This window comes from Larus michahellis, chromosome 22 (genome assembly GCF_964199755.1).
Source record: "Larus michahellis chromosome 22, bLarMic1.1, whole genome shotgun sequence".
NCBI classification, from domain to species: domain Eukaryota; kingdom Metazoa; phylum Chordata; class Aves; order Charadriiformes; family Laridae; genus Larus; species Larus michahellis.
In genome coordinates this window covers 3,813,522-3,831,841 of record NC_133917.1, presented here as the reverse complement: position 1 = coordinate 3,831,841, position 18,320 = coordinate 3,813,522, and the positions used below count along the sequence as shown (strand labels likewise).

Here is an 18,320-nt window from a genome sequence, read left to right as displayed (position 1 = left end):
AAGCAAAGGAAGCCCCCCCCCCCGGGGATGGGAAGAAGAGGCAGAGAGTGAATACACCCACCTGGGACACTGGTTTCCATTAAAGACCAGTTTGGAGGGTACTGGGAAGAGAAATTCCCCCCCCCCAAAAAAAAAAACTGCATGGGGAGTATCGAAGAACTCCCTCGAGCACTGGTTTACCCAACCTGGTGGGGGCGGGGGGGGGGGGGGGGGACACAGACACCTAATTCCACCCCCAGAGGGAACCCAAACCCCAACCGGGATCCAAAACCCCGCAACTGGGGCCCCAGAACCCCCCAAAGTGGGGCTCCAAACCCCCCCTCACCCCCGAACTGGGCTGAACTGGAGGGGGGGGGGTGGATGAGGGGGAGTGTGTGTGTGTGGGGGGGGTGTTTCAAATAAAGACGGAGACAGGCAGATCCATTAACCAAAATATCCTCCAGTTTCTATTCACAAGGAAAAGCTCCAGTCCATCTTTTTATTAATTTTTTTTTTTGAAAAATTTCCTGACGTTACAGAACTAAACTGAAATGTTTTTGTTTTTGTTTTTTGTTTGGTTTTTTGTTGTTTTTGTTGTTTTTTTTTTGTTTTTGTTTTTTTTTTTTGTTTTTGTCTCTTCCACTCTTACATTTCATGACAAAACAGAAACTTCATGAGCCGAAAAAAAAAAAGGAGGGGGGTGGGGGGGGGTGGGTTTTTCGGGAGGTTTGTGGAGTGGGGGGGGGACGGGAGGGGGGGGGTGAAGGGCTGGGAGAGGAGAGAGAGAAGCTTTTATAAAACTAAGATCTGGGGCTCAGCGGTTTCACGGCTGAACGGAGAAAAAGGAATTAAAATGCTGTAAACGGGGAAGGAAGAAGGTGGGGGGGGGGATTAAAGAAAAAAAAAAAAACAAACCAACCGACAAAAAAAAAAAATAAAAGAAAAATAAAAAGAAGGAAAAAAAAATTAATAAACTAAACCAACAACGAGAAAAAAAAATAAAACGGAAAAAAAAAAATAAAAATAAAAATAAACCTGATGAGTGGCCGCGGAGAGGATGGAGGAACCGAAAAATTTACAAACTAGTTTAAAACCTGGGGCTGCCGCTAAAGGGACTACACAGATGGATGGTGAGGTGAGGCCCGGCTCCGCGGGGGGGCCCCTAGCTGCTTCCCATGCCCCCGGTCTCCGAGGAGAGCCTGCAACGAAAAAACGGGCGTCAGAGAGTTGGAGGGGGGGGGGGAAAAGGGGGGACCGCTGCGGGGAGAGGAGGAGGAAGGAGGAAGGGGGGGGGGCAAAGGGAGGAAGGGCACCCTGTAGGGAGGGGTGTGGGACACCACCCCCCCACCAAAGAGGGGAGGGGGGGGGAGGTCTGTGCGTAAGCAGCAGGGAGGTGTAGCGGGGGGGGGGGGGGGTTGCAGGCTGCTGCCCCCCCGCCCCCAAAACAGAGCCAGAGGGCTCCCCTGGGGCAGGACAGAGCCAGACTCCGCTCTAAGCGTGGAGGGGGGGGCAAAGCTTTTTTTTTTTGCGGGGGGGGGGGGGGGGGGGGGCAACACCCAGGGGAAGGGGGACCCCGAAGTGCTCTGGGCACCCCAGGGTGGGGGCGGCCATCACCGTGGGGAAGGCAGAGAGCAAGATTGGGGGGGGGGGGGCATAAGCGAGACTTGGCAGGTGGGGGGGGGGGGAATGGGGGGGGGGGGGCCTGTACCCCCCCCAGGGAGCACAGGGAGGGGGAGGGGGGGGGCACACAAGATGCAAGGGGGTCCCCCAACAAGCGGGGCCGACGCCAGCACCCCCAGGAGCTGCCACCTCAAAGCTTCTCCCTGCAATTTAAGGGGGTCGGGGGGGCTCCCTAACATGGGTGCCCCCCCCCCCCCTTCCCACAAGCAAAAAGGGACCCTGCCAGCACCCCACCCCCTCCCCCCAACTCCCCCCCCCGTCCCCCCCCACCAGGGTCAGCACAGATCTAGCAGAGCAGATTCTCACCGTGGCAACTTTATTACAGGTACAGACATTAAAGAGAGAGACAGGCCGCGAGAGCCCCCCCCCGGGCAACGTCACCCCCCCCCCCACCCCCCTCCACACACACCCCCCCTCCCCCCCAACTCATTTATTCGGTAACGAACCGCCTCCCCCCTCCCCCCCCCCCTCCAACCCCATCCGCGATTGCAATCAAGGTACTAAAGAAAAGAAAAAAAAAAAATGGAGAAAAAAGAAAAAAAAAAGAAAAAAAGAGAGAGGAAAAAAAGAAAAAAGGAAAAAAAGAAAGCAGGAAGGCTATAGAAGCTGGGCAGGATTGAGAAGGAATCGAACAGGCCGGGCTGGGACGCGGGGAAAATCGTCTCTCAGCCGGCAAGAAAAAAAAAACTCATGGCACTATGTGGAGTAAAAGGAAAAAAAAAAATAAATAAAAAAAAGGAAGAGGAGGAAAAAAAAAAATAAGAAAACGATATATAAACAATGGAAGAAGAGAGGAAAAGGAGAAAGGAAAAAAAAAAAAAAAGAGAGAAAAATCGCTCTTCCAAGTCTCCTCTACGGGGTCTCCATGCTGCCACCCATCTGCTGGTCCTCTAAGGCCACAAGCAGACTCAATAAGGAGCAAATCTCTGTTTTTCCGCTTTCAGTTTGTTAGTGACACAGGGCACAGCTGGAGCGGAGGCACCCTTAGCAGCAGACACAACATTTAGAGCCAGGAGAGGGACAGGTTTCATGCCAAGCAGACTGGAGACACAAGGGGCGGTCGGAAGAGGGTTGGGGAGGCCGGCGGGTGCGTCGGAGCCCCCCGCGGTGGCGAGCGAGGGGGTGGTGGTGGAGGAGGAAGAAGAAGAAGGGGTGGAGGGTTGAGAGAGGTTGATGCTGAGGTGGTCAGGGATCGTGACGGAGGCTGCCTGGGAGGAGGGTTTAGCGCTTTCTAAACTGTAACAGAGGAGAAAAGGAACAAAAAAAAGAAAAAAAAAAGAAAGAAAAAAAAAACAAAAAAAGACGGGTGGTGGGTGGGTGGAAGGGTACACCACAAAAAGAAAAAGAAAAGGGAGGGGGGAAAAAAAAATAAAACCTAAAAGCACAGGACAAACAGCGTAAAAACGCAGGAGCCGAGCTCGGGGAAGGAGGGAGGGAGGGAGGGAGGGAAGGGGGGAGCGGGGCTGCCCAGGCCGAGCCCGGCGAGGGGTGGCCGAGCCACACCGGGACCCCCACCACCACCCTCCCCACGAGCCCCCCGCCGAGCCCTGGGCTCAGCAGCGGGGCCGTCCCGGTGCCCTCGGAGCCGGCACCTCAACGAACGGGTACGGAACAAGTGGAGGACGGGGCGGGGGGGGGCGGAAAAGCCACCAAGAGAGAGAGAAATCACAGGCGGCTCCTCGCTCGGAGCGGCCGTGCCACCCCGGCGCCAACCCACGGCCCGCCGAGCGGGGACACGTCCCTGCCACCTCCTGCTCCTCCATCCCCAGTCCCCAGGGACGGAGAGGACAGCACTTTGCCAAGCCCCGCTCGTCGCGGGGGGACATGGCGGCAAGACGGGGCTGAGCACACGGAGCCCCAGGGTCGGGCCCGAAATCCCGGCTGCGGCAGAGCGAGCCGCAGCTTGCCGCATGGCGGGCATGCGGCCAGGGCTGCCGAGAAGCCAGCCGGCCCCGGCAGGGCTCGAGGTTATCGGAGGGGAGCCAAAGCAGCACCGACTCCTCTCCCTTGGGATCAGGGCATCCCGCTGGGAGACGCCAGGCATCTCCGCATGCGGGTCCGGGGGAATCCCTCCTCTATCACCCCACCGAAAAAACAGCCCCGGCCACGCAAACGCCGGATGGAAACAGCACAGTCCTAGAACGCCAAGAGCCCGACGGGGCCGGGCACGGCTCGTACGCAGCCACGGGCTCCCCACGGCCAGACCCCTTTTTCCCCCCCAGCCGGGTCCGTTACACCCTACAGCTTCCCCCGGAGCGGGAGGCGATCGCAGCAGGAAAACGGGACAGCAGGCACAGGGAGGGGAAAGGAGAGGAGAGGGGAGGGCAGGGCGGGGGGGAAAGAAAAAAAAAAAAGAAAAAAGAACAAAAAGGGGAGAGAAACCCCCTTCCCCTCATGCGTCGGGGCACAAGGAGGGTCCCAGCCCCGGGAGCGGTACCCCACGGCGCGGGCGTGCAGTGCCAGCCCCCCCCCCGGCCCCGCGGAGCCTCGTCGCTGGGAGACTTACCTGACATTAATTAGATACTGGGCCAAGCTAATGCTCGCTGCAGATCCAGTTATGGTAACCTGCCTGTCAGTAGATCCTTCCACCGGGTTGGCAATTTTGATCTGCGCCCCAGACATCTGGCGGATCTCATTGATTTTGGCGCCCTGACGCCCGATGATGCAGCCAATCAACTGGGGAAGGAGAAAGAGCGGCTTCGTTAGCGGTACGTCGGAGCCCAGAGCGTTAACCCATCCTCCTCCTCCTCCCCGCTCTGTCCCATCCCATCCCTGCCCTCCACAGGGACGGAGCTGGCACCTCCCCAGGGGGGTTCAAGGGACAGAGAAAGGGAGTTTCTACCCTAAAGCTGGCGGGAACTGGGAGAAGGGATGCGGTGCCGGCAAAAATGGTCCAAGGAGGAAGTTTGGGGGGCAACCACAAGCCCTCCCGCAGCTTTGAAGCCAAAACCGGGCGAGCCCGCGCCCCGTTTCGTTAGAAGAAAGAGGGGCTGATCCCAGTGACCCCCCCACACCAGGGACAACAAGGGGGCGGCTGCCTGCCCGCCTCCCACCCCCCTCCCTCCCCGCTAAGGGGCCGGGATACGGATCCCGTGCGGATACTCACATCATTTGGAATGGTGAGTTCGTGAGAGGTGGTTTGAGCGGAGGCATCCAAACCTGCTTAGAGATGGAGAGAAAAAAAACGGGAGAAGTTCAGGGGAAGGGGGGGGGGGGGTGTGTGGGGTGGGGGGCGGCGGGGCGCAGCGCAGACAGACCGCAGCAGTCACGCCAGCATTTGCTGCCGGCGTCATGGCTACCTCGAAGACTCTTTCAAACGGGAGGGGAAGGGCAGAGCAAGCTGTGAGGTTACTCCATCCCTCCCCGCTGCTCCCCACCACCTCCCCGCTTGGCCTGCTGCACCCCCCAACCCCCCCCCTGCTGTCGATCACCCCAAGCATCCCCGTCCCCCGTCTCCCGATGTCACCACAGGATCTTCCTTCCGGTCAGGACAGTCCCGGAGCAGCGTTTTCTCACTGCGGGGGCTCCATTCGGGCGCTCGGCTCCGCTGCCCGCTCCGTTACCAGCTTCCAAGGGCTACGCTACCTCCCTCCTCCTCCTCGTCACTGCCATGGCCCCGGCAGGGCAGTGCTACGCCGGCCGGCACGGGCGCTACGAGGCTGCTCGCGTCTCGGACACGGCCAAGCGCTTGCGCTAAGCGGATTATTTCTTTCTTTTTTGTTTTCCCCTCTCCTTTTTAAGATATTTTTCCCCCCTCCCCAGCTCGCTCCGTGCTACAGGGAGCGGCGGGAGCCTCGAGACCTCAGGCCAGGGCTTCGGCAGGGGGGCGGCAAAGCCCGGGGACACGCCGGTGGCCCAGGCGGTTAACGGGGTGCCGTCCCCTCCCCGGCCAGCGATTCTGCCACTGGTGGCAAGCGGGGGCTTGCCCACTGCAGGCGACCCGCTCCAGCGACTCCTGGGGCAGGGGGAAATTGGGAATCGCTCCCCCCACAGCACGTGGTTTGGGGGGCCGGGGGGTTAAGCTAAAAGCCCCAAGGCTCGCTAACGAGCCCTCGACCAAATCCTGCTGCTCTCCACTGTCCAAGCTGGCTTCTGGGGCACCTCCAACCAAGGCAGTCAGTACCTCCAGCCCTTCTAAGGCTCCCCTTGACCCCCCCTTTCCCCTCCCATCCGTGCACAAAGGCGGGCAGCATTTAACAGGGAGAACGAGACCCCAGTCAGTATTAATACACAATAGAATAACTACAGATTTTGTTTTTTAATCATTACCCCAATAGCCTTTCACCTCTGGAGAGCTGGATTCAATGCCTGTTAAGATACAAGTGACAATGAGTTCGGCTGTCTCAAGTTTAGAGCCCCAAATGGATATTTTTAGCCACCTTAGCAAATCTACAGCAAATTTGGTACAACTCAACAGTTGCCTGCTCAGGACTGGAGTAGCCGGAGGGGAGAGAGAGGGTGCTGCGGGTCGGGGGGGTCTCCCAGTGCATTGGCAGAGCTGTGGAGGATGGGGTGAAGAGGAAGGAAAGCAGCATGGAGGCCCTGCCTGCTTGGTTTGGTTTTTTTCATTTTGGGTTTTTTTTTTTTTTTTCTACCCTCTGCGGCCCCCCGCACCTTGCCGAGGCAGATACCAAGTCACCCCCAGAGAGACGTCGCGACAAAAAAAAAAAAAAAAAAAATCATTACCTGGCCAGGCTCGGCTCGGGGGGAACGTTTGGTTTGGTTTTGGGTTTGTTTTTTTTTTTTTTTTGCGAGCGCGAGACCCAAGCGGAGGCCCCATTAGAGAGGAGCCAAGCGGCGGCTCCCGGGCTGGCCTTTGGCCCACGCTAGCGTACAGAAGAGAGAAGGAGTTTCCATACCACTGAATCCAGTGTTGCCATGAGACATTGGAAAGTGTGACTGTTGCATTGCCAACTGGTGCAGCTTGGTCAGCTAGAGGAGGCGGGGGGGGGGAAAAAAAAAAAAGAAAAAAAAAAGAGAGAGAGAGAGAGAAAGAAAAAGGCTGATGTTAGCCATTTCCCAAGCCCGGGGGGGCCAGGACTCACAGCACATCAACACAGTCACTGCCAGTGGCATCGGGTCCCCCCCCCGGCCCCTCCACAAGGTCCTCTCCGCACCGAGAGGAGGAAGGCGCCAGGCCAAGGTGGGAAGCTGGGGTGGGGGGTGGGGGGGAGGGGGGCTGCGCCCACCCCCGGGTGAAGCGAGGTATGAAAGGAGCTGAGGGAGAGAAGCAGAGAGGAGCAGGAGAGGAGACGGCGGGGCGCTCGCCCCACGCCACGCGGGGAGCGGTGGCGGCGACAGAAGTGCTACGACGGGAGATGGGGATGGAGCCCGGCTCGGTTCAGCCCTCCAATATAGCTCTTACAGCCCAGCTTCCTCCTAGCCCTTCTCCTCCCTGGCCTGGCGCGTCAGAGCCAACCCCCCCCGCCCCCCCTCGCTGCTCTAAGGGGGCCAGGAGCGGAGCTCGACCCGCACCGAGCCTGTTACCGAGCCTACGGGATGAGCATGGGTGCCAGAGGATGGTGGTGTCCCACAGCAAGGCGGGCCAGCGCCCGCAGGAGAGGTGGCCACTGCCTGGACCGTCACTCCTCTCCCAAACGGCCCCCGACAGGCTGGCAACAGCCTGGGCCGGGCCGGATCCAACCCCCCCCCCCCTCCCCCCCACCTCTCCATACCACCACCACCCCCCCCCCTCCAAATGCCACCTGCGACCGCTCGCTGGGCCAGCTGTCCCCTGCCCCAGGAGAACCACCATGACAGTGAACCATCATGTGCTGTTTTTGTTTTCTCTTGGTGGGCTGTGTGCCAAATTGAAGGGGGGGGGGGGCGGGCAAGGGGTGGGGGGGCAAGCCAGAGCTGGTGTGAAATGCCAAGCCAGGGAGAGGCAGGTCAGAAAAAAAAAAAAATAATATATATATATATATATAGGAGGAGGGAAGTGTCAGAAAGAAGGTGGGGGAAGGAAAAAGGAGAGATCTGAGACCGGGTGAAGCTGGCTGCAGGAGGGCGAATTGAAGGGAGGTTTGAGGGTTTTTTTTTTGGGGGGGGGAAAGTTCGGATCGGAGCGAGCGCTCAGCCCAAGGTGACGGCTTAGCGGCTCGAGTCGAGAACGCGGGGAGAAAATTATTATCATCATTATTATTTTTTGTTTTGGTTTTTTTTTTTTTTTTTGGAAGGGGGGTGAGGAAGAGGGTGGATTTCAAGACAAGAAGTTGTAAACAAAACTTACATCTGGCTGTGGAATGGCATACTGTCCTTGAATGGTATAGGCCTACAAAAGGAGGAAAACAGTCCTATTAACAACCATCGGACAGCCACCCAGGGACAGACAGATTTCAACTAGCCAGGAAGTCAGAGAGCCAAGGTGGAGAGTTCTCCGGGGCGAGGGAAGTGGGGCAGGGAGAGGCAGGGGACGGATAAATGCTGTAACAAGCAGTTTCTAGACGGGCGGTTACTCAAATTGGCCTTACGTGGCGGTTACGGGGAGGGAGTGGACAGTATGGCGCCGTCCCCCCCCCAAAAAAAAAAATAAAAATAATAAATAAAATAAGTGGCAGACAAAAAAAAACCAACAGAACGGCTGGGATCTTGATGAAGATGTATGGTGTGGTGGAGTCCGACAATGCTTCTAGCCCTGCGCCCCCCGCCTCGCCGACAGGGGAAGATCTCCAACGCCCCCGGCCAGCCCTGCTAACTCCCGGCCCCTCCTTTCCCCGGCCCAGCAAACAAACCTCCCCCCCCCCACCCCTCCTCCCGCAAAAAAAAGAAAAACAAAAAAAAACCAAAAAAAAACCCCAAAAAAACAAAAAAAACATCCCGTTCCGAGTCCTCTCGTCACTTCCGCACGCCTAGGAAAACGTCGCCGGGCAAGCTAGAGGTAAATGCTGGAGCTGGCTACCGATGCTAGACAAGGCAAAAGAGAGGCATTCGGGTGGGGGGGGGGTGGGGGGGTAACAAGGCTGAGTGCCTGACCTGCCACAATTCCATGTCTTGAGGTTAAGGGACAGCCACAGACTTCAGATTCCTCCTGAAGCTACCCAGAAAGGGCAAGTTACTGGCTGGGGCCTGGCTGGCTAAGGTTTTTGGGGGGGTCGGGGGGGGGGGGCCGGGCAGGTGGGGGTGGGTGGGATAGGAAGGGGAGAGGGGGGTACACAGCCTCACTTCCAGGTCACCGGAAGAACTGCAGCCCAGGCTGGAATTGGCCCAAGTTCGTTGCCATGCAGTGGCTGCCGGGTGGCCTGCGTGAGGAGAGGTTGGTGGGCTCAGAGTCCAGTTCCCAGTGGACAGGAGTCCACAGCACAAAAGCCACCGTTGACGGTTTTGGGGGACGGGGACGGGGATGCCACCCTTGTTGGCAGTCTCAGAGAGGCCAAGGATTGAACGGGCCGTGGAGACTGAACTCCCCTCTCACCTCCTGAGGTGGTCCCTCCAAGTCAGAGTTGAGGCACATGGATGGGGCGGTGTGGGGGTAGCTCGCACTGCCGCTGCTGTACCTGTCCTGTGGATAAATTAGAGGACTTCAGTCTCCAGGGCTGTCAATCCGAAACCTTTCGCTAACACCAAAGTCACATCGACATTAGCTCTGCTTTTTCGAGGGCTAACCCTGCTCTACGCACGACTCTGAGCTGCGAAGACAGAGCGCGACACCACCGGGAGCGGGGCCCGGACGGCTGCGTGGGGCTGGCCGCGGCCCTGGGCCAGGGGAGAGGGGTGGAAGAGAAGGAGGGGGGAGAAGAAAGGGGAAGGGGAGGGAAAAGATGCATGGCCGTGGGAAGCCTGCTCCTCACTGCTCTAACGGGGAAGGCGGCCTGCTCCCGCGCCACGGGGGGAGCCGCAGGGTACGGCCCTCCGCTTGCAAGAGGCGCGGGGGGGACACAGCCGTACCAGCCAGGCGCTTCCCCCGGGGCGCAGAGCGGCAGGAGAAGCTGTCGGAGAGGCGGGGGTTGGGGGGGGGGGGGGGCTGACCGGGTTTGGGGAAGGGAGGAGGAAGAGGCAGGGAGGGCAAAATGGGGAGGTAAGGGGGGGGGGAGGTGGGGGAGGCCGAGGCGAGGAAGGGAACGGCGGCAAGTCTGTCCCCAAAACAAGCATGGCGTGCCAGCCTGGCGGGGTGGGGGGGTGTGGGGAAGAGCAGAGTCAGGCCTGGCTCTCGGGGAGGCCGGCAGCAGCTACCCCCCCCTTCCCTGCCTACGGAGGCCTCCATCGAGGATGCTGGACCCTGCCTGCGCTGCCTGAGTGGGTCCCCGGGCTGGCTAGGGGCTCCAGGCCCTGCCAAAGCCCCCCCACAGCCCCGCTTCCCGCAGGGTTCTCCCTGACAGCGGGAAGGCAGCGGATACATTTGCAGGAGTCGCCGCATTTTTCTCCAAGCGTTACGGCAGCCCTGGGAACCACAGGGCGGGAACGGGTGACTCGCACCCGGGCTCGAGCCTCCTGCCTTGCCCAGGGGTCTGGATAGGACCCTGGGCGAGGATGCCCAGCCGGCACCCCCCCACGCCAAATAGGGCCGGGGTCTGTCAGGGCTTTACAGCAGACAGGATCCCAAGGGAGCCCTGTCCCCTGTAACCTGGCTCGGTGGCAGGGCAGCAGGGAGCAAGCAACTCCCCCCCTCCCCGGATCAGCTCAGCGCAGGAGGGACTAAATCCCACGTCACCTGATGGCTACTCCTATCTGACACCCTCCCCTCGCGCAAGATGAAACCTTTCCGCATCCCAGGCTAAGCCTTTGCACCCCAAAAGCCAGCCCCAGAGAGCAGAGAAACACCTCCCCACCCCCCCCTACCCCGCCCCAAACCCTCTGGGCCAGTCACCCACGACGTGTCACGCCGAGTCCTCAGAGCCAGCTCCAGGCAGAGCGGCAGCGCCTGGATTTGGCAGCTGGAGTCTCGGCCTGATTCAAATCCCCCACCGCCACACCAGGATTTGATTTTTTTTTCCCCCCCCGGTTAACTCCAGAGCTGTTTGCCAGCACCCCCTCCTCCCCAGATCGGCCCTTTTAGCCCTCCCCATCCCCACCTCCGCCCTCTTCCGTCCCTCAGCGAGCTCAGCGAGGAAGGCTCGGAGCTGGCTCCGGGAGGCCAAGGACAAGCAGAGCCGCTCTCGGCCGGAGGAAGCGGCGTGGGTGACAGGCACGCAGAGCGGCTGATGCGCGCTGGCGGCGCGGCAGCTCGGTAAAACACCCCCTTCCTCTCCCCACCCCGTACCCCAGGAGCAGAGGAGAGGTCTTACCTGACCGCCTGCAAAGATGACGGGAGAGCTGGATGGCTTGGGTCGGTACGGGATGGTGACGCCCTTCGGGGGAGACTGGGTGACAGGCAGAGAGGAGAGGTTAGACACCAAGCGCCACCGGCACTGACAATCCCCACCCCAGGTGCCAACGCTCTGCTTTGGGTTTAAATTAGCCATTTAGGAGGAGGCAGAGCAATCCTCTTTCTTTCCCCATCCGGGGCACGGGGCCGAGGGAGGACAGAGCAGCATGCGAGGGAGGCTCGGGACAGCGGGACACCAGTGCTCAGTGTCACCGTGCTGGGCAGCATGACCGGTCACCGCAGAGCTGCAGGTGACACCCTTAGCTGGTCAGCAGCTCCAGAGGCCTGGCTCGACCCCGGTTTTAAGCAGCTCCAAGCCTCACCTGGATGAGGCTGTAATCCCCAGCTATTCCTTTATCCCCCAGCGACCGTTTCTCTGTCCTCAGCGGTTTCTACTCCTTAGGAGGGCCGCAGCTCGCCAAGGGCAGCGGGGATCCCTGCGCTCCACATGCCTCCCCGGGGGGTGGGAAACCACAGGCCCACGGGGCCAGGGGGAGGCCCTACCTCAAGCATGACAACGCAGATCTGTTTGACGCACTCGATGATGGACTGTGGGATCCCAGCGATGGTGATGGCTCGCTCAGTCGAGTTGGGCAGCATGTCTCCTGCCACCTGGACCTGTGCCCCCGTGCTCTGCAAAGTTTAGAGTTAAAAATAGGCGGTCAGACCCCAGGGAGGGCTGTGACCTCAGCGACAAACCCCGTGGCTGGGTTATACATAGCCAAAACTGTCCCCCCCCCTCCCTGCCTCCTACTTTTCCCCCAAAATAAAGTCCTTTAATCCTAGCTGGAAACAATTCGGTCATTGGGAGCCTGGGGCAGGAGAGGAGGACCTGGGCTGCAGCTTTTCCCTGTAACCCAAGTCAAGCCCATCACTGCAGCCGGAGTTAATCCCCTGGGAGCTCAGGGTCAGCAGCACCCGGTGCTAAGCGGCATTACCGAGGACGGCGCAGGCCTGGCAGCGCATTCCCCCTCACCAACAACTGGGAAAAGGTTTTGGGATGGGGCAGGATTGAGAGCCCGGGGTAGAGGGAAGCAGGAACCCAGGCATCCTGCGGCAGGGGACAGCGTGGGGAAGGGGACAGTCTGCCCCGAGTCTGTTTCACAAGCACTGAAAATACGAAGAGCTCTAAAAAAGAGAAGTGATGCCACGTCTCTACTATGCGGTACCACCCAGAGTGGGGGCTGATGTAAGGATTTACCCCTGGGGGCACCCGGACCCTGTGTATCCCCCCTGCCCTGGGCCGGCCAACACACACCTCTCTTATCTCTTTGATCTTGCAGCCTCCTTTCCCAATGAGGGAACCGCACTGGCTGGCGGGTACAACGAGCCGGAGGGTGACCGGGGGCCGGCTGGCAGCTGTACTGTTGGTCATGGAGCTGCTGATGTCCTGCGAGGAAGAGGAGTTACTCAGAGGGGTCAGCCCGGCGCGGTGCCCTCCCCGGAACGGCACGCAGGGAGGTGACGTGCCCGGCAGAGGGACGGGGGAGGATGATGCTGGCACAGGCAGGGCTAGGCCAAGGTCACCCTGGGGCTCTCCCAGTCCCATTTCCCAGAACTTCGTTAGCGGCTCAGAAATGACACGGCCACATTTTGGGGAAGGAAGAAGCCAAACTCAATGAAAACGGGGGTTTAACCCCCACCAGCCCAGCACAAAAGCACTGGCTGGGTCACACCGCAGCTGAACGGGAACCAGCGACGCTGGAGGGGGACAAGCAGTGGGGGCTTGGCAAGTCCGCAGCTCCCAGTTCAGCACGGAGCCTCCCGTTGTAACAGGCGATGAAGGCAGGAACGGCTCCGGGGAAAACAAGCCCAGCGCTGATTACAGCGGTCATGTGCTGGCAGGGGGAGGGGAGGCACAAGGCCATGGCTCAACTGACCTACTGAAATAAAAGCTTTAACTCCGAGCCCAGCGCTTGGAGCCACGCTCAGATGGGGAGCCCTCGGAAGACACCAGCTCTCAGGGTACGGCAGAAACAGCTCCGGGCTCAGCAGCCTTGTAGGCAGCGGCAAGAGCAGAGGGGTCCTGGGGACAGACCTGCCAGCACTGGGCTGTCTCCTCCCAGGGAAAGGTCCCAAATCCAAAGGGCAAATCCAAATTTTTACCCCCGCAGGCGAGGTGAGGGCTACGGAGCTCTGCCCCGCACCAGGCGGGGAGCGCTCACGCCTTCCAAACGATGCGGAGCAGGATGGAAAAACTCCTCAACACCACGGCCTTGAGCAGGCCGTAATGCCTGCAGCTGGGATCCAGGTTATCCAGGGTCAACATCCCCCCTGGAAGTCACCGATTCAAGAGGAACAGGGACACGATGCAGCTCCTCCTTCAGCGCTGCGCAGCCGCACCCCCAGAACCCCTCCTTGGTGGGGTCGGAGATGGAGGCGAGCCCCCCCCGCTGCCCTCCGAGACGTGCCGAAGGGGAAACAGCACGAGCGTCCAGGAGGACAAGCAAAGCCAGGGGAGTTTCGAAGCCCCGCTCTGTTTTAAGCCATTTAACTGGTGGCCACGGGGTGTTTTGGGCCCAGGGAAGTCCCTGCGGAGCTCTGGCACTCAGCGAGCAGCCACTTAAGGACAGCTGAGCGCGCATGGGGAAGTGGCACTACCTGGACCTTGACCCTGCTCACAGCTGGGCAAAGAGCAGGTTCTCCCCCCCACACACACCCCGCCCAGGGAAAACACCGCCAGCCCATGCTGAACAACCCCATCCCACTGCTCATCCCCAAGGAAGAGCTTTCCCCCACGCTCCGGGGCGAATCCCAGGGTAAATTTATCCAAGGCCAGGGGTAAATGACTGGGGGGAAGGCAGCAGCTCACTGCGGGCGGGGGGTGAGGGGGGCTCGAGGTCGCAGACGCACCTCTTCCAGTTTGTCAATGATCATCGCAAAAGCTTTGAAGATGGCATTGGTGGGTCCAGCGAGGGTGATGATCCGTTCGGGGCAGTTCCCTTCTGAGATGTTAATGCGAGCACCGCTCTGCGGGAGAAAAAAAAACGAGCAGAGCTCAGAGCTCCCGGCCCCCCCACTCACACCCCTAAAAGCAACGGCGGGTCCACGGCCCAGCTGGGTTCTACGTGGGGCAGTCGGGATTCCCCGCCGGTGATGAATCCTGCCTCGGCTCGGCTCCGGGCAGCCATCTTATCCTCCTCGGCTTCCTGCCCGTCCCTGCCTACACCTCCCAGCATGCCCCGCGCCGCGGCTCCCATCTGCTGCCGGTGCCGCTGCCACCGCTCTGCCCGCAAATTCCTCCCACCGCCGCCCCGCCACAATTCCCCCCCGCCCCGGCTCCCCACAACCCTTCCCGGTCCCCGGGGGACTCACCTCCTCACGCATCTTCTTCACCGACTCCCCTTTCTGTGCGGAGGGAGAGAAGGGAGAGGCGTTAGCGCGGCCGTGCTGGGCAGCAGGGCTAGGGCGGGGGGGGGGGGAAGAGGGAGGCAGGGCGAGGGGGTTTGTTGCTCACTTACCTTCCCAATGATGCTTCCCACCTCCTGGGATGGAAACAAAAGCAGCAATTAGTCAGCGCTTAAAAAAAAAAATTCTGGGAGCCCAAAGCTTGAACAACTCCCTTTTACAGCTGAAAGAAGTTCCTCAGACCCCAGATATTCCCCCCCCCAGGACACACTAACACCTTGCTCTCAGCTGAGCTCTCCATCAGGTCACTTTCCAGCCCCCCCCCCACTCCCCACGCTGTTATTTTTATTGATGCGCTGTGCTTTTAAAGCGCTGCCTTCCTCGTCATGAGATATCCAGGAGCCGGCCGGGTGCCAAGGAGCACATTCCTAACCCCGCTGCCTAATGGCTGCTGCAATAACGAGGCAGCTCGGAGAGGTCCGACCGACGCCGATTTACTGCCATGGAAGCGCCCGGCCTCCATCCAGGCTGCCAGAAAGGCCATCCCACCTCAGACGAAGGGGCTTCGGCACAGCCCCGCGTCCCCCAGACACCTACCTTTCCATGCATAAGTAGTCGGATGGTGAGCGTGACATTTAAACCACCTTCAATGACACCGGTGTCCATCTTGAGCTGCGTTGGGTTGAGTCAGGCTTTGTCAGTGGTCAGATCTTTGGTCGCTGAGTGAGCAGAGCTGAGAACGAGAGAGGGGTTGCGTTGAGGGGCTGAGCCAACCCGGTCTCTGACCCGTCCCCAGGGAATTCAACATCTCTAAGGTTTTTTTTCCTCCTCCTGCATATCCCCCTAGCAGTTTTAGGGCCGCTCTCCCCTTCAAGCCGTGACCAGGAGAGCTGATCCACAGCACTTCAGCTCCCCAACAGGCCGATCCTCCTGCCAGGAGTTTCCCAAGGCTGAACTGGCACAATCCCACCTGCATCAAGCAACAGCCGGAGCCGCGAGGGCTCATCCCTGCCTCTTTCCAGCCCCGCTTCTCGCAGAAGCTTCACCTACAGCTCCGGGGAACTTGCCTCTACTTGCGATCCCCACACCTTCATCTAGATTACAAGCTTTCCTCCGCAGCTGCGTGTAGACACACACGCGCCTGGCGGAGCGACCGCCCCGTTCCCCTTTGGTTTAACCCGCTTGGGGAGCCGGGCTGTTGAGAAAATAAAAATATAATAACTTATCTGTGCCCTGAGCCTGCGTGGGGAGGCCTTTCAGACTGGTTTCCAAGCTGATTTACTCAAACCAGATAAGGCCACATGAGCACACGATCAGGTTTCAAACAACCTGCGGCCTGAGTCGACAGCAGTTGCAAAACACCCCGACCGGCCACCGGCTTGGTTAGTCAGCCGTTTAACTTTCAAAATAAATTAAATAAACTAAATTTCAGCTCTTTTTTTTTTTTATCAGTCCGGCTGGTCACCGCCCCATCAAAGTTTAACCAAGCCCAGGGAAAGAAGAAGCCGGGGTGAGGGCAAGGGGATTAATCTGGCAGGGGACCATGCCAAGCGGGCAGCGCTGCCACACTCCGGGTTAATGCTCTTTTAAGGGGAAGCCGCTGGCATGGAAGGGTGGTTATTTTTTTGCCGTAATGACGAGTTACGGCCTCCATAAACTCAGCCTGACATCCCGTCGGATCCAAAAAGGCGCCCGTTTGCCTAGTTTGGAAGGAAGGGCTCAGGATCCCAGCCTGGCAGTGGCGGAGCGAGGAGGAGAGTCTAGACCCAAGCCCACGAGCCGGTTGTTTACGAGTTTCCCGGTTCACCGGAGGTGGCAGGAGCCTCGCTGGCACCCGCCGCCGTCTCTCCGGCTCTGAACCCACTCCTCCTCCCACCAGTTCAGCGTCCCAGTTCGCCTTCGTTAGCATTAATTTGCTTTCCTGGCAGCGGTTCTGCCAGTCGAACGAGCTTGGGTCGGTTACGGGGCTGCCTCGCAGCCCATCAGGGACAAAAGGAGCCGACCAAACCTGCCGAGGGGTTACGCAAAGGGAGAAGCCAAGCCGTGTGGGGCAGGCCGAGGCCAGCGAGCAGCCGCCTCTCCGATCCGGGCTCCCAGTGAGGTTCTTCCGCAGGAAAAACTTCCCCCCAAAACTTCTCCTTACCTCCATCCGGCAGCCCTGCCTTCCCCCACGGTGCACGTGGAGGGCCCAGCCCCTGCCTGTACCGGGATCAAACACCCACCAGGGGCCTCCCCCCTCAGGATCCCGGCCCCAAACTGGGACCATTTTAGGGGAAAAAGTGGTTGCCGGGGCAGGGATTTGGCTCCAAAACCAGCCCATCCCCGAGGCCGGGGGAAACGTGGCTCCAAAACCGGCTCATCCCTGCGGCTGGGGGGAGGTGAAAAAACAACTCCAGAGCTGGAGATCCCCACTCTGAATCTGGCCTCGCTGGCCAGGGGGAGAACGGGGCCGGAGGGGTGGGGCGGGGGAGGGGGAGGGGGGGGGTGCGCCACGGAGCGACCCCCAGGCCCAGGGGGTCCACAAAGGCGGGTAAGAGAGGGACCCCAGTCCCGGGATCGCGGCTCTAAACCGGACCCGGAGGAGGGAAGGGGAAACCGGCCAAGTGCCGGGAGCGCGGCTCAGCCCCGAGGAGATGGGGGGCGGCTCTGGACCCCGAAGCGGGGCAGGCAAAACCGTCTCCGCGGCTCTAAAAACACCTCAGCACCCATAGGCGGGTGGGGGGAGACATCCCGGGCCGGGATCGCGGCTCCAAACTGAGCCGGTCCCAGGGGGATGAAGGGGGGGAACCCCCAACTGCTGGAAAAGCGGGGGGAGGGTGGCGGCTCCGAGCCGGGCCCACTCACCCCGCGCCCTCGGCGGCCACGCCACGAACCGGGGGGGAAAAACAACTTGGGATGGCGGCAAAAGCTGATCGAAAAAAAAGAAAAAAAAAAAAGGAAGGAAAAAATCTAAAGCAAGAAAAACACAAAAAAGGAAGAAAAAAAGGAAAAAAAAGAAAAACGAAATTCCTCCCCGCCACCCCACCCCCTCCGCAACGGCTCTCGGTACCGAAGGGGGGGGGGGAGGGGGGGGCGGTGGCGGCGCCATGTGACGCACGCGGCTCCGCGGCCCCCCCCGGTCCCGGTCCCCGCAGGGGGGGTCGTGAGGGGGTGGCGGGGAGGGGGAGGGAGAGGTGGCGGGGGCCGCCAACCCCCCCTTAACCCCCAAAAACCGACACCCCCCCCCCCGGGCCCGGCGGCGGCGCGCGCGCAGGCCGCGGCCTAGGCCGCGACTAGGCCGCAAGTAGGCCGCGGGCTGGCGTGAGGGGCGCGGCCGGCGGCGGGCGGCGCGGGGCCGCTACGCGAGGCCGCGGCTCGGCGGCCGTTATGGAAGTCGGTGCCGGATGGCGGCGGAGGAGGGGAGTTAAGGGGAGGCGGGGGGGAAGGGAAGGGGTCGGGAGGCGGCGTGGGGTGTGTGGTGGGGTTGGGGGGGGGGGGGGGGGTTGGGGGTCGGGCCTACCTGGAGCGGCGCCGGTAACGGCGGCGGGAGAAGGGCGCTCCGGGCGGAGCGGGAGGAGGGAGGGCGGGGAGGAGGGGAGGGAGGTGGGGGGGGAGAGGGAGCGCGGGCGGGCGGGATGGCGGCGGGAGGCGGCGGCGGCGGCTGCTCCTGCTGCGGCGGCCGCGGCGGGTCTGGGAGGGGGCGGCGGGAGCGGCCCGATTTACACCCCGCCCCGACCCGGAAACGGACGCCGCGCACCAGCGAGGCGCGGCGGGGCGGGGATAGAGCGGCCTCCTCCCTCCCCCGCGCGCCCCGCCCCGCCCCGCCCCGCCCCGCGGGAGCCAACGAGGAGTCGGGGGGGGGGGAGGGGAGGCGGGGGGTAGAGCGGCCGCGGGCCGCCACAGCGCCACCCGCGGCTCGGAGGACTGCGGGGAGGGGGGCAAGGGGGGTATTGGGGGGTGGGGGGCACGGGAAGGGGGCGGCAGGGGGGCAGTGGGGGGCAGTAGGGACAGGGAGGGGGCACGGGGGGCAATA

At 60.9% G+C, this 18,320-nt stretch overlaps 1 protein-coding gene across 17 annotated transcripts; it reads right to left on the bottom strand.

Moving 5' to 3' along the window:
- Positions 1-419: 419 nt before the first annotated feature.
- Positions 420-18,063, bottom strand: PCBP2 (poly(rC) binding protein 2). Of its 17 annotated transcripts, none has more exons than XR_012584405.1 (15): positions 17,808-17,948; positions 14,906-15,041; positions 14,422-14,445; positions 14,276-14,308; positions 13,814-13,930; positions 12,219-12,350; positions 11,465-11,593; positions 10,881-10,955; positions 9,071-9,157; positions 8,825-8,897; positions 7,889-7,930; positions 6,519-6,591; positions 4,766-4,821; positions 4,166-4,335; positions 420-1,178 (listed from the first exon to the last, which is right to left on the bottom strand). XR_012584405.1 is itself a non-coding variant. In XM_074564849.1 (15 exons), the coding sequence occupies exons 2-15, from the start codon at positions 14,972-14,974 to the stop codon at positions 1,142-1,144; spliced, it is 1,083 nt and encodes a 360-aa protein (XP_074420950.1). In that variant the 5' UTR covers positions 14,975-15,041; positions 17,808-18,045; the 3' UTR covers positions 420-1,141. The 17 variants fall into 17 exon arrangements, 15 of the variants coding, with proteins under 15 accessions (XP_074420950.1, XP_074420951.1, XP_074420952.1 ...); XR_012584406.1 differs by having other exon boundaries at positions 4,766-4,818; XM_074564849.1 differs by lacking the exon at positions 8,825-8,897 and adding an exon at positions 5,929-5,967 and having other exon boundaries at positions 17,808-18,045.
- Between the last annotated feature and the right edge of the window lie 257 nt (positions 18,064-18,320).